At 34.9% G+C, this 15,425-nt stretch overlaps 1 protein-coding gene across 10 annotated transcripts in view; it reads right to left on the reverse strand.

The window, feature by feature from the left end:
* The window catches only part of RALYL (RALY RNA binding protein like), a 786,001-nt gene that overhangs the window by 39,807 nt on the left and 730,769 nt on the right, over positions 1-15,425 (reverse strand). For 6 of the 10 annotated variants that reach the window (XM_078153347.1, XM_020995771.2, XM_020995770.2 and 3 more), the window contains one exon: positions 4,095-4,294. The exons of 1 other annotated variant lie outside the window; for it this stretch is intronic. In XM_078153347.1, coding sequence (XP_078009473.1) covers positions 4,095-4,294 — 200 coding nt within the window. The remainder of the gene's footprint in view (positions 1-4,094; positions 4,295-15,425) is intronic. 3 more of the 10 variants (XM_078153348.1, XM_078153344.1, XM_078153345.1) reach the window with 2 other exon arrangements.

The raw sequence follows: 15,425 nt of genomic DNA on the forward strand, positions 1-15,425 counted from the left end.
TAATGTTTTGAAACGGGGACTCAGAATCAGACTTTTTGACTCCAAGTTTGTTTCTGTTCTCAGTACATCATGCTTTCAATTTGCTTCATCTGCAAGTCTGAGTGGGTGGTTTAGAGTTCCTTCAAATATGCAGAGATGTATGACAGTTCTGTAAACTCAGGTGATTTACTGTTCAGCTGCATTATTACTCAGTAGTTAGTACAGAGGACAAGATATTATTCATTCTAGCTTGACAATCTATTCCACATTCCTTCATGATTAGTCTTATTTTGATTGTGTCTAGTCAGCAAGAAAGGGAATAATTAATCTCAAGGACAATTCATAAAAGCTAGAATTCTCTTGGCATCCTTAAGCCACTGTTGTTTTTTTTTCCTCCACTGTATATGGCTTACATTGTAAAGTGAGATGACAAAACCTAATTCATTTCAAATGCAAAGGCACTTGTTCAGCCTGGGTGCTTATGTAAACCCATTTTTTCACTCTTTCCAGTGGTTTGGTTGGCTTCAAGGGATTCAGCCTTCAAACAGAGTTAGTAATTGAATTTCTGTTTCTCCCTTTTCTAGTTTATGTGAAGTATAATAAATGTGGATTTGAAAATATTTGTTATATTTTACACAAACTAGAAAAATTGTGAGACTTTATGGGGTTTGAAGTAATAAAGAATTCCCTGTACAGAATTCTTCTTGTGGTATTTCTATTAATATCATTCTGCCAGTTTGGAGTCCTTCCTCCCCATTACTGTATACCTATCTGAATCCTACTCATCATTGAAGGCCCAACATATACCATCTCTTCCACACAGCCTTAAATCCTTTAGCATTTAGTTTTGGTCTTACACTGCTCTAAAATTTGTATTCATCTTTTGGTGTCTATTACTGTTAGTTCTCTTTTCTTATATCTATACTTTACTTTCTGATTTAGATTGATAATTCCTTGAAGTCAGAGACTTTGTCTTATACAAATTCACATTTTCCACTGTGCTTTATACTTTCCTCTGCACTTAGTAGGTGCTCAGTAAATGCTGGTTTAAGAGATCATCCCCTGTTTGTTTATTGTGCTATTGTGCATTTCCATATAAATCTAATTCTTCTTCTTCTTCTTTTCTTCTTCTTCTTTTCTTCTTCTTCTTCTTTTCTTCTTCTTCTTTTCTTCTTCTTCTTCTTCTTCTTCTTCTTCTTCTTCTTCTTCTTCTTCTCCTTCTCCTCCTCCTCCTATTCCTCCTTTTCCTCCTCCTCTTTCATCTTTTCTTCCTCTTCTTCCTTCTCCTCCTTGTTCTTCTTCCTTCTCCTCCTTATTCTTTTTCCTTCTTTTTGTTCTTTTTCTTCTGCCTTCATCATGATCATATCATCATCATATGAATTTGTCAAATCTAACCTAAACTGAGATTTAAGAACAATGTATTTAATAGCTGTCATCTCACAAAAAAAAGTCTTCAAACCTTGTGGAACAAAAAGTACCTAAATATTGAGGCCTATTGGAAAAAAATCTATATATGCTCTCTGCTATTGGAATTATCCTGAAGATGCCTTCAGAAGATGAACTTACATTGCAATACTTTTAATCAATTTTAAAAATCAGTTATTTTTATCTACCTGTGCAATAGTCTATCAAATATAAATATAAAATAATAATAACAGGAGAGTGATTTATCCTAGGAATGTTTCAATTTGCACTCCAACAGAAACATAGAAAATGAGGTTATTGTTAATAATAATAACAAAACACACATTTGTATAACATTTGAAGGTTGGCAAAGTTTTTTCCTCACAACAACCTTCTAAGGCAGGATGTGTTATTGATATGTAGTGTAGTTCAGTGGAAAGAACATTGAATTTGAAATCAAAAGATCTGGTCTCCATTCCTGGTTCCACCACTTACTGTCTGTGTGACCTTGGGCAAACTACTTCCATCTTGGGGCTTTAGTTCCTTCATCTTTAAAATGAGAAGTTTGGACCAGATTACCTCTAAGGTTCCTTCAGGGTCTAGATCCATAAAATCCTATATATAGTTAATTCTTAGTTATCTGTACTGAAAGTAGTTGGCAGAAGCATGAACAATTATAGAATTAGAAGTTTTGAATTAGAAGAGACATTTTCTAGTTCAGTATCTTTATTTTATATATGAAGAAACTGATAATCCATTCATTGAAGTCAATTGAATTCAAAGAACCACATATGATCTCTAAGGTCCTTCTATCACTAAAAATTCTATGTGGTCTAATCAAGGTGGTGCTTGGAGCTGGCTTGTTTCAGCTCATGAGAGTTGATTGTTAAATTTTCAGTGTTAGTATTTACACCTCCGACAAAGGCAAATGTTACAAATCAGAGTTTCATTTATTGTTTTGTTGATTGACTAGACTAAATAAAATGATGGAGAAAATGTAATAATACAGATTAAACTTAAAAGTGTGTCATGTGTACTTCTTCCTTCTGGAGAGCCAGTTGTTAAACATTTGCTGGAATATTTACCAAGGTTTTTAACCCAGCTGTTTTCTAGATGTGAAATGGATTTTCTGAAAGGTTGAATAATGAGTAAGTGTCTATCTGGGGATACAAATGCAGGTATCCTGATTCAATCAATATTTTCTAGGAGTAAACCTAAATAAAGGTGATGCACCTATTAACTGAATATCGACTACCAAAATAAATATGAATAATATAAAAGCTAATTTTATATAGCACTTTAAGATCAGCAAAGCACTTTACACATGTTATCTCATGCTTCAAACAGCCCTATGAAATAGGTGCTATTAATATTCCCATTTTAAAGATGAGAGAATTGAGGCAAATAGAAGTTAAATGATTTTTTCCCCACTGTATATGGCTTACATCGTAAAGTGAGATGAAATAACCTAATTCATTTCAAATGCAATGGCACTTGTCTCAGCCTGGGTGTTTATGTAAACCCATTTTTTTCACTCTTTCTAGTGGTTTGGTTGGCTTTGGGGGATTTGCCTGGAATCCTACAGCTAGTGTCTGAGGCAGGATTTAAATTCAAGTCTTCCTGATTCCAAGCTTGGCACTCTAAAAACTGTGCCACCTAGCTGTCTAGAACATACACCTTCTCTACACCCCCTTTCCTTTGTATTAGTTGGGGCCTTGAAAAATTTTATATATAATGCCATGATAAATAAAGTCAGAAAAATAGCATCATCAACAGGTGTTTCTGGGCTCTATGGCCATGGAATGAAGGGGCAGAAAATTGCCAAGGTAAATGGTGAACTGAAAAGAAAATATACTATGAAATATTAACATGAGAGAACTTTTTTAGCCTGAAGGAGAAAAAAGGAGGTGGGATCTTAGCCTTGGGTAAGAAAACAAGCTACGAGACACAGCTGCAAACAGCACCATGGCAGTCACTGTAGCCACAGACCAAAATAAATCTTCTTTATCCACATTATACAAAAAATCATGCTGGCCACATTGGATTTTTCAGCCTCACTCAGTGAAAATGATAGCTCCAGTCAATAATATTATCAAGGACATGGGTAAGCAATATTTCTTTTAGTAAAATATGGTAAGTTATTTCAGGGATGGTTTATTAATCTGTAACTCATTTTAAGTCTCACTGACTAATGAGTAATTCCATACACAGCAGAGAAATAGCAGGAGCAGACATCTGTATGTGTCATTTGGGATTTGAGTTCCCCTTTTCCCTTTTCTTCCAGATAAAGCTCTTGTTCTTTATTAATTAAATATTTAGTCATATACCATGTGCAAAGGCACTATCCTAGCTATGTGGTGCAGTGGGTAGAGTCCTGGTCCTAGAATCAAGAAAACTTACATCCATCCATTTTTCTAGCTATGCAGATCTGAGTGAATCACTTAATCACTTCCTACATCAATTTCCTCAATTGTATAATGGGGATAATAATAACACCTATCTCCTAGGGTTACTGTGAAGATAAAATGAGATAATATTTGCAAAGAATTTTGCAAACCTTAAAAGGCTACTTGAATGCTAGCTATTAATAAAATATGTGTAAATAAGAGACAAGGTTAAATTGCATTAACCCTGGTTTTAAAACAAAAAGGACTTGGAAATCCCCATGTTAATTACATGAACACTTTAGATACTAAATATTTAATTCATACCAGCTCATTACTTCCATCTTCATCGAAGTCCTCCTCTATCCCATCAGTCATCTCTTCTCCATCTCCATCTGCATCTGGTCCTCCTTCAATAGGTTCCTCTGTAGAGTTGTCTGCGTTCTCTGACACACATTCCTCTTGGTTCAACTCTATGTTATCTTCCATTTGCTTCTTCTGAGCTTCTGAGGGAAAAGAGCAAACGGCTACCTTTCATAGTTAATGGTCTGTTCTGATGAACCAAAAATATCTGAAGCAACATATTCCATAAAAGATGGCACTGCACTGATAAAAATGTGAATGATAACTTTTTTTTTTGTTTTCTAGCCTGTGATTTTGTCATTAAGTGGACTTGAACTTATCAATTATGCGCAACCTCACTTAAATTGATTTATGTATTGTATTTTTAAAATGTAGACTTCTAAAACTCAGAGAAACAAAATAGTGGAGTTAGTGGCCCCTCAGTGGGAGAAACATTTCAATAAAGCAAATCAGTCTGGTTAACACACATATATAACTTACAACATATTTTAAAATTTAATCTTTTAGTTGAACAGGTGCCTTAGAGACAAAATGAAAGCAAAATAATGAGTAAAGAAGACATAAAATAAATAGTAAACCCAATGAAAAAGGAGAAAGCACAGAGGGAAGGCTAAGCCTAAATAAGAGAGGCACATAAAAACATGTTGCAGTAGTAAAAGAATATAATGGGAGAAATATTAACCTTTTTTATCATTGAGTCATTTTTCAGTTGTGTCTGACTCTCTGTAACCCCATTTTGGGTTTTCTTGGCAAAGATACTGGAGTAGTTTGCCATTTCCTTCTCCAGCTCATTTTACAGATAAGGAAACTGAGGCATGTAGGGGTTCAGTGACTTGCCCATTGTCACATAGCTAGTAAATGTCTGAGGCCAGATTTGAATTCACTGAGAATTCCTGACTCCAGGCCCCATACTTTATCCTCTGTGCCACCTAGCTGTACCACATTAACTATACATATTATTAATAACAATAATGTCTATTTATATAGTTATTGCAAAGTTCTTTCATGATTTATTGTCATCTCATTAGAACATTGCAATAACCATAAAAATATTATCATTCCCATTCAGCAGATAAAGAGACTAAGATGAAGAAAAACCAAATGATTTGCCCAAAGTCAAAGGATTCTTATCTATAGACAAGTGAGCCACAACTATTAAAGGCAAATTCTATGTGAAAGACACATTTAAATAATTTATATTAAATTTTGTCATTGGATATTTGCTTGTATTTTCTGTTTGCCATTCCTACTCTCATACATACTTCCTAGGAAGGGTCTTAATCATCACTGCATATATGAGAACATGCATATTTTATCTGATAGTTTTCTTTATGCTATTGCTTTAATACACCTAGGATCATGTCAGTTCCAACTCAGTAAAGATACTAGTTTTGTTTTAATTTTTTATTATTAATAATATCTAATATTAGTTTTTTTAATTGGGGGATTTTAAAGGTTTATTGCATTTTTGACATATTAGACATTTCTTGGGGCCTTTCTTTTCCTAATGTAAGCCAATAGGCTAATGTAAAGCAGTTTATTAATACACAACCCTTCAGAACTACATTTAATGTTCAACACATATACCTAATGGCTGATAATACCTTATATAAGAATAAGACTGGGGTACTTTCTTTAAAGTAAATCAGAATTCATTATGTATGTACCCTGCTATATATTTATTGATCTTTTGATTTTTAAATAAGCGTTTTTAAGGCTGAAGGAAAGTGGTAGAATGATTGCTATTAAATTTCTAAGGTTCTGTGATCTTATTGATGTCGGTTTTTCCCTCTAACAAAGCAGTCCCCCAGCCATTCTTTTTCTTTAATCACGTGGCCCTTGTCCTTGTCCTCCCTAAATCCTTCACAGCAGGGTGGGGCACTCAATTTGCAGAGGGCCTTCTAGGAACTTACTATTTATTATGTGGGCACAAAGGGAACAAGTAGGCTATGCATTGGTTTACTTCCTATTACAGTCACATATCTCTTTGGAAAAATATTTTTTATGTACTTTTTGTGTACAGTTACACATTGGTAAAATGTTGTAAACTGTTTAGTTCTACCATGTTATATCCAGTGTTTTTTGGGTAAAAATGTAATTTTGATTCATCAAAGTTTATGATGTCCCTAGTATGTAGCAATATAGAGACATTAGAATTCTAAAGTTAAAAGTGCTATGTCCTACACAGGGTCTTCCTTGATCACCCATTTTTTTAATCATGCATATAATTTAAATTTGTTTATTTATATTTACATTTTCTTCAAGCAATATGTAAGTCTCCTGAGGTTCGGGACAGTTTCCATTTTTTGTTTTTGTATTCTCAGGGCCTAGTCCTTTGCTTGACAAACAATAGACAGTAGATGTTTAATATTGCTAGAGATGAGAGGGACTCACTAGATATTATTATATAAAGAAGGGAGTCAGTCAGACTTACCCTTTAGGAAAATCACTAGGGCAGCTAAGCAGAGAATGGATTGAGGAGACACCTGAGGAAGGGAGACCAATTAGGAGGAAATTGCAATAGTCCAGTTCAGAAGTGAGGAAGGACTGCACTGGAGTGGTAGCTTTGTGAGTGGATAGAAAGGGATGTGTGTGAGAGATGTGGAGGCAGAAACAAGAAGATACAGTAACTAATTACATATAGGGGGTGAATGAGAATGAGGAGATGAAGAGGATATTGAGGTTGTGAACTTGGGCTTCTGAAAGGATGGTGGTTCCATTGACAAAAATATGTTAGTTTGATAGAGGAGAGGATTTTAGGAAGGAGATAATGAGTTCTGTTTTAGACATGGTGGGTGTGAGATACATAGAAGACAAAATAATTTGTATAGAAATTTCAGTAGATCTTTCCTTTTTTTTGGTTAATTTGTTGTCTCTCTTCCAGTTTTGTCCTTAAATATTTCAACTCGCTTTTTGAAGAAAGTATCCATAATAGCTAGGAGTGAGATTTCTGTATAGTTTACAAACTTTGGGCTTCCTTCTCTTGACTCTGCATCATATTCTAACATTTTGTACTGCCATTCAATCTATGTTCATCTTCACTTTGAAGTCATTACTAAAGCATAATATTAATTTAATTTGAAGGGTCTTATTGAACTTTTCATAGAATTTCTCCACTTCTGTATCCTGTAATTGATGCTGATGCATCACCATGGTGGCCTGTTTGTTTATGTTCATAATGAGATTACTAAGTGGCTGCTTATGTATATTAAACATTCATTGTGCATTTTCACATTTAAATTCCACAGTTGACATAGGTTAAATTATAAAAGATTTATATTAAACTGAGAAAACAATCCATTGTAAAGTATATTTAATCATAGGAGAGGTTATACGTATGTTTACATAGTTTCACTGAATTAAACATGTGATTAAAAAGCTTTTTTGGGAGAGGGTGGATGGCAATACTCATCACCTAATGTAGCCCCAAACAAATTCTAAGGGGGAAATGAATAGTTGCTTGAACTGATATAATGGTAGTAACTCTTCTTGTTTGTGTACACTGTGAAATTTTATGCTATAATAAAAATTGAAACAAACACAGTTATCTACATAGGCATTTATTACAGTTAGAGAACTGTTTTGGTTTTTAAAAAAATTCTTGGTCATGTCTAGGAGTTAAAGAGAAAAAGATATGATGGAATTCATGGATTTAGTCAAAATATGAAAGTGAGCATGTATGGTCATAGGCATCTTAAAACCCACTAAATCAGTGACTCTCCTATTCTTTTCTTTCAAACATTTCTGATATGTCACATAGGCACAGGCTAGGTTCTTCTGGCAACTGAATGGTTCCTTTATGCTTTGCCTTATAAATCTCTAATTCAACTGAGCTCAAACCAATCCAAATGTCTAGATATTGGTAGGGAGAAAAGGATTTGTATTTTAACTTCATACATACATTGCTTTAAAGGAATGCCAGGCTTATGTAGTATTTGAAAAATTATTTTGGCAATTAAGAAGCCAAACAAGAATGAATATAGTAATTTTGATGTAAAATATATATAATTAATCTACAGACAAAAATGGAGTAATTGATTGAAGAGGGCGATAAGTTGAGAGCTATAGAAATGATATCTCAAAAGATTTAGAAGAGACCCTCCATTGTTTTGGCCAGATCTTCTCTTGTAGATTTATGGGAGGTTACAAAAAAGAATGTCACAGACCGAGAAAGCATTAGCACAGTGAGAATCCACAGAGAAGAGACAAAGCATGGCACAGTAAAAACAAATGTTGGACTTGGAGTCCGGAAGACCAAGGTTTAAAAGTCACACTTCTTACATTTATAAGCTATGTGACTTTGGGCAAGTCACTCAACTTTCTAAGTATCAGTTTCCTCATCTGTTAAATGCTGTAAGGATAGGATTATGTAAAGCAGTGTGTAAACTTTAAAAAGCTATACAGGGTGTCCCAAAAATCTCAATGTAGTTTTATGCTCTAATAGATTAAAACATCACTGAAACTTGTGGGATGACCTGCAAAACTACCATTATATAATATTATGTGATATTGTATGCCCTGTATAATAATACAGGGAGTATTAATCATGGAAATGCTGCAATATTGATAAATATGCAAAGTATAAGGAAGGACTGTGTTGAGTTGAAAGGGAACTGGTAGTTGAAAGTGAAGTGGTCAGAAATGATGAATTTTGGGCCAAAAAATAAAGAGTTGAATCAATATATATATTCTCTAGCTAAAACAATCTAAAAGAATTCCAAGTGCTCCATGATTTCTGTAGGATTTCACCAGCACTGACTTGTGTCAGACCCCAGACAGAAAATATTGTAGTCACCGGAGGACGACAAGGTCTATCAAAGAAATAATACACGAAAGCACATCTTATTTATTAACATTGTGATGAATACAGTAATAACAACTTTTGCTCAAGAAGTACACTGGCATAACAAGTAAAAATGACTATGGAGGATGACAGCTTTTAATTGAATAAATACACTTTCAATAGAGATATTTGACTGCATTTATTTTGACTAAAAACTAGCAAATTTTTTTAGTAGTGTATCTTTTCCATTCATAATTTAAAAATATATTTTGATGTGGTTTGCTTCTTCAAAGTTCTAGGTAATAGTGTTTATCTTTCTTATTTAATAAAATGCAACAAAAATATTTTTAGGGACATATACTAAATGACAGGAGGAGATATAAAGTTTCTGTAAGACATGATTCCTACCCCTCATGGAGAGTATAGCTTAGTAAAAGGATAAGCATAAATAATAATTATTATTCATTATGATACTGAAGATTACATAATATATACATTGCAAAGGTGCAAAAATTGTGCTAGATGAGATCTTGTGGAGAATGTTAACAACATGGAGGATCAGTGAAGGTCCTATTGAAGAGTGGCAATTGAACTGAGTTTTGCTGAGTGAATAAGACACATTTAGATGAGGAGTGAAGACATTCCAGGTATTAGGGAGTAAAGACATAGGAGCATGAAAGTGTGGGAAATGTCTAGGGATAGTATACCTGTGTTGGAAAAGAGTTTGGATTGTGTGTGGTAGACAAATTTAGGAAGCTACAGAACAGAAAAGCAAATGCTTAGGGGAGATTATTCTGGCAGTGGTATAAAGGATTAATTAAAGATGGTAGAGGGCAAACATGAAGAACTTTTAAAAAAATGAATAGATTAATGAAAAAAAACATTTATTAAGCACCCACTATGTTCCTAACAGTGTGCTAAGTGGCAAAGATATAAATAGAAAAAAAAATAGGGCAGTCCCTGCTCTCAGTAAGGTTATAATCCAATTTTGAGAGACAACACATAAAAAAGTTCAGCAATACGGATGATGGAAAGGTCTAGAGGTCCAAAATGCCTATCACAAACCAAATGAGAGTGCCTGAAAACCTAAAGGGAGTAGAGAAAGGCAAGGCTGGGAGAAAGACTGGGATACAGTGGAAGATGGTAAAAGAATAGTTCTTGAGCCCCAGGGCTTAGTACTATGCTTGACATAAAGTGGACAGTTCATATTTCACAGGAAGGATCTGAGTTTGTGACTTTCAGTTCATTCAAGTGGTATGAAGGGCAATGTTCCTGCCCTCCTGTCCCATGGGTGCTGGGTTTGGGGAGAAGCTGAATGGCTGCTGTTGCAACTGTTTAGGTGATTGGTAACAAGAGACTATATTACGGTACAAGTGAGACACCAATAGCTGAGAGTTACAGAAGATAACAGACAATGGAGATTAGTCTGAAAGAGCTACCAAAGATGACCTATTCCATTTGTTGGGCATGGCTAGAACTGCAGAGTTATGCCTTACATTTAGTAGATGGACTAGGAACCATAAAGGAGCTATTATGAGTGCACCAATAGGATATCTATATTGAAGAGATATGGGAGAGAGGCAAGGTTAGGAGATCTATCCAGTGAAGCTGTGCAAGTAACTGAAAATACGACTTTGATTATATAGGCCTCTAAGGAATGGTTGGTTTTAGCAGCTATGGCTTTTTTCTGGTGGCTCTAATACGGGTTATATTTGTTTTAAGTTGCAAAACAAACAAACAACCCCTGTTTGTTCTTCAAACCTTGTGGGGTGTGTGTGTGTGTGTGTGTGTGTGTGTGTGTGTGTGTGTGTTTGTATGATTGGGTGAGGGTGAAATGAGAAATTCTCCTTTCTCCCAATGCATCTAGGCCCTTTGTGCTATGTGAGAGCCTCTGACAGAAGGGTTACTGAGAATGGGAAAAGTGATCAGGAGATACAGGAGGTCATACGAAGGGAATGGTTCCCTCTGAACAAAGAGGAACTTTTGATTTTCTCAGAATTTGAGTCAATCAGTGCATCAACAAGTGCTGACTAAGCACTTACTCTATATTCCTCCAGGTGCAGCTCATGGGAAGACAACAATGAAACAGTGTCTGCCCTCAAGGAACATACATCCTATAGAACACATGAGCAGGTACAAGAGAAGTATGAGGCCTCCAGCCAGTAGGGTGAGGAGTCAGAGAGCTCTATCAATTCTCTTTTTTTGGGGATGTTTCTGATGGATATTTCTTTCTTCTTTTGATTTGCTAGGGATTTCTTCCCCTCCCCCCATTTATTTAACATTTTATTTTTGCCCAATTACATGTAAAATTTTTTTAACTTTTTTTTCAGAATTTAAGTTCTAGATTTTCTCACTCCCTCCCCTCCCATTCCTCATTGAGAAGGTAAGAAATTTGACATAGGTTATACATGTATAGTCATGTAAAATGCATTCCCATGTAAGTAATTCTACGAAAGAGAATACAGACAAAAAGCCCCAAGAAAAATAATGAAAAAGTATCTGATGGATATTTCTAATGTGGGTGGTGAAATAGAAATTAATATGAAATACTTCTGTATCTTTTTAAAGGTGCTTTTGCTTCTGGGTTATTACATTGAATGTTGTAGCCAAGATCACCCAGTTACCTACCTATTCACTAATATACACATGGATATATTCCTTTTTATATTATGGGGGGCCATGAATATTGTTATCGTTGGAAGCATCTTGGTCAAGGAGAGTGCTTGAAGAACTTGATGTATTTCAAAACCAATTCAAGAAATAAATAATAGGGGTAGATGGCTATCGCTATTCTCACTGAATTATAGTGACCAGAGTGACCAATCCAGGAAAAGATTTCTCTGCTTAAAGGACACACATTTGTTTTAAAAAGCCAAGAAGGAGAAGAGTTTAGCATTATATTTTAAGGGCCATATTCAGGTATTTTGTATTTCCACAAATGATTACAATTTTAAAAGCCTTTCCATGTACAGAAACAATGAAATTATTTGCTGGGATTTATGTTTAAGGCATTTTCTAAAAAAATAGATTGAGTTTGGGTCTGCTGTTAGCATTAATTTAGCTCAGAAAAATGGCTGAGATAGCAATTCAGCCTTTGATATGCTGACTTAAATACTAGTTAATTGCTAGCTTAGTTGTACTTAACAGATGGTTGAAAAAATGTTCATAGAGAAATGGTAGCAATATTAAACAGAGCCAAACCAATAACTGGGTAATTGTGTAAATGTTAACTTACATAAGACTGTTTTTCTCTTCTTCTAACATTTCTTCTAAAACACCTGAATGGAGTTGAAATCTGAGTAATTGCTCCCAACAAATGCAATTATAGACAGCTATACAGGAAACTTAGGAGCATAGAAGGCATTACTTCCAACCTCATCAGCCAAACATTTTGTAAAAAAAATTATCCAATAAGCATTTATTTTTACTGAGTCTATTATGTATTAGGCACTGTGCTAGGGGCTAGGGATATGATACAAAAAGGAGATAGTCTTGCTTTCAGGAAGCTTACAATTTACAGGGGGACACAAAATGCACTTAGATAAAGAAACTCTATACCCATAAAATAAATACACAGTGATTTTGGGGTTGAGGGAACTAAAAACTGGAGGAATATGGACAAGGCACTTAAAGAAGGTGGCATCTAAGTGAAACCTTAGAAAGAGATTGGGGATCTGAGAGGTAGAAGTGACTGGAATAAGAGTGTGAAGGCCTTTAAATGTCAAACAAGATAGTTTGCGTTCTAATCTAAAAGCAGAAGGGAGCCACAGAAGCTTCTTGAGCAGAGGGTTGATATCATGAGATTTGTGCTTTCAGAATATTAATCCTCTACACAGCTATGTGGGGGGATAAAATGTGAAGGGAAGAGATTTGATGCAGGGAGACAAAATGAGAGGCTTTGTAATTGTCCAGAAGAAAGGCGATGAAGGCTGGGACTAAGCCAAGTCTTCTTGTGTGAGAAGAGAGAAAATTAGGAACCTGTCTAGCATATTCATTAAGTAGGGTTATCAATAATATCCACTGTATGTATGTGTATTTTATATATCCATATCCATACATAGTTATAGTTAAAGAATATTCTAAAATTGTATGTAAGAAGTGGTATATCATAGGTTTGGAATGTGAAAAGTGTTGAACTTGAAGTCGGGCAGACCTGGCTTCAAATCCTGCCTTTGAAATTCACTAACTGTGTGACCCCTGGCAAGTCACTCACCCTCTCAGTGCTTCTAAGACTTAAGGTCATGGATTCAAAGTTGAAAGGGAACTCAGAAGTCATTTCCTTCAACTCCTTCATTCTGTGGATGAGGAAATGGATTCTAAGAAGTTAAATGATTTGTCTAAGATCATACAGGTATACAAAGGCAGGATTTGAACCCAGGTTCTCTGATACCACATCTAGCACTCAGTATCCCCATACTCAGAATCCCCTATAATTAAGAAATCATGTTTTATACATGGTAATACATAATTATGTATGCATATACAACTATATATGCCTTCCAAGTTACCAATAATATGTTTCTTTCTTAAATTATATTCTTTAAAACCTGTTAAATTTTGGTTCTTTCCCCTTATTTCTTTCTCTTCTTGAGATTACCAACCTATCATTCATTCTTGACTCCTAAGCATGACACACCATTTCAATGATCAGAGCACAGCTTCATCTCACGATTCTCTTTGTTGCCCGTTTCTCTCTCCAATGTTTAAAACAAAGAAAGGGTAAAGGGTCTTATATCTAGAGATGAAAGTGTATTCAGAGGCCCTCAAGTCCAAACTCCTCATTTTACAGATGAAGAAACGAAGGCTCAGGGAGGTTAAATAGTTGAAAAAATAGGAGATAAACCTCAGGGGTAAGATGTGAACTTAAGTCCTCTCGCTTCAAAGCCCATGTTCTTACTGTCCCTTCTTTGATACCTTCACTATGTGAACTAAATGGACGTGTTCCCTAGTGGCTTCTTTCCTTCCCATTACAAGAAAGGGAATAGGATTGGAAGGTGTCTTGTGGGCTTTTAGAGATTACTGAGATGGAACAGTAGCAGTAACAATGTGAAGAAAAGGTAAGACAGAAGCAGTACAGGGAGATGAGTTCAATAAGGGTAAAGAAAGGAGAAGAGTAAAGCCATTGATAGATAATCTGAACATCTTTTTATTTAAGCTTCCTGTTTTGGACCTGTCACATCAGTCAGTTTCATGGTACATTTTATATTTCATACACTGGTATGTTGTAACACATAGGCCCTAGTTAGATAGCTGTCTATACCTCTTGCTTGAAAGAGATAGGGAGAAAAAATAGCACAGACAATATGCTGTAATCCACTTAGTATTCCCAAATCTCAAAAACAAATAAAATTTACTAACATGGAGAGGATACCTTAAATCATACTTCGAGGACATAGTCTCTGTTTTTTTTTGGTAGTATTATAGCTCTAGTGCTGAAAATCACATTTTGGTTCAGCCATGCAGTCAATAAACATTTATTGCAACCATAATAAGAGATCTGATTTATGTACCAAAGTCAACTTTGAGTGTGTCTAGTGTCACGGGAAAGGATTGTCTATATCTCTATCACAGTCTATCCTTTTAAGTAATGATAGGATGAATATAATATATTCATATAGCAATATAAGGCTTACAAATCTCTTTCCTCATGCATACATATGAGGGTAAGCATTCTTATTCCCCATCTTACAGATAAGGAAACTGAGTCTCAGAAAAGTCAAGTAATAGCCTATGTCCACACAACTAGTAGATGTTGTAGTTTGTCTTCTTCCTTTTCCCTATGTTACATTGTTTCTTCTTCTTTTTCTTTTTTCTTTTTGCATATTTGTGAAATGAAAGAAAACTGGAAAGATATATACTATAATGCATAATTTAAAAAGATAGGGTAGGATAGAATAATGCAATTAAATATGAAATCTTGCTTTTATATTTAAAATAGTTATTTGCCTAATTACAAGATGGGGGAGATCTGCCTTACAGTTTATGTGAAAAATAACTGATGTTGCTAATGATTACAAACTCAATGTGAGCCACCAACTATGGCTGATAAACAAACATACAGGCAAAAGTAAATGCATGTAAGGCTATATTAATAGAGGTAGCATGTCTAGACTGTAGGAGGAAATATATAGGGCACTGAAACAGAACATAGATGGAGAAAGTTATTACTCTGCTAATCAGACAATCTTTAAACAAGGTATCACACTTTAAGGGAGATAACCACAAACCAGGTAAATGTAGGGGAGAGTAAGCACACCAGCTAGGAATCTAGAACTAGCTCAGTTAAATGATGCAGCAAGGGAAGAAGTCAAAGTATGAGTAAAATGATGTCTTTGTGTTCTTTGGATCTGAATAATCTAAGTCCTTAACCTAAGGTTCATGAATTTGGATAAGAATCAAATATAGCTTTATTTTTACTAATACCTCTAACCAAAATTTAGTGTTCCCTTCGATTATGATTGTAAGTAATTTGGATTACTCACGTTTGGATCAGGCATTACCAGGCTGCCATA

Source organism: Phascolarctos cinereus, unplaced genomic scaffold, assembly GCF_003287225.1.
Source record: "Phascolarctos cinereus isolate Bilbo 61053 unplaced genomic scaffold, phaCin_HiC Scaffold_4;HRSCAF=312, whole genome shotgun sequence".
Taxonomy (NCBI): Eukaryota; Metazoa; Chordata; class Mammalia; order Diprotodontia; family Phascolarctidae; genus Phascolarctos; species Phascolarctos cinereus.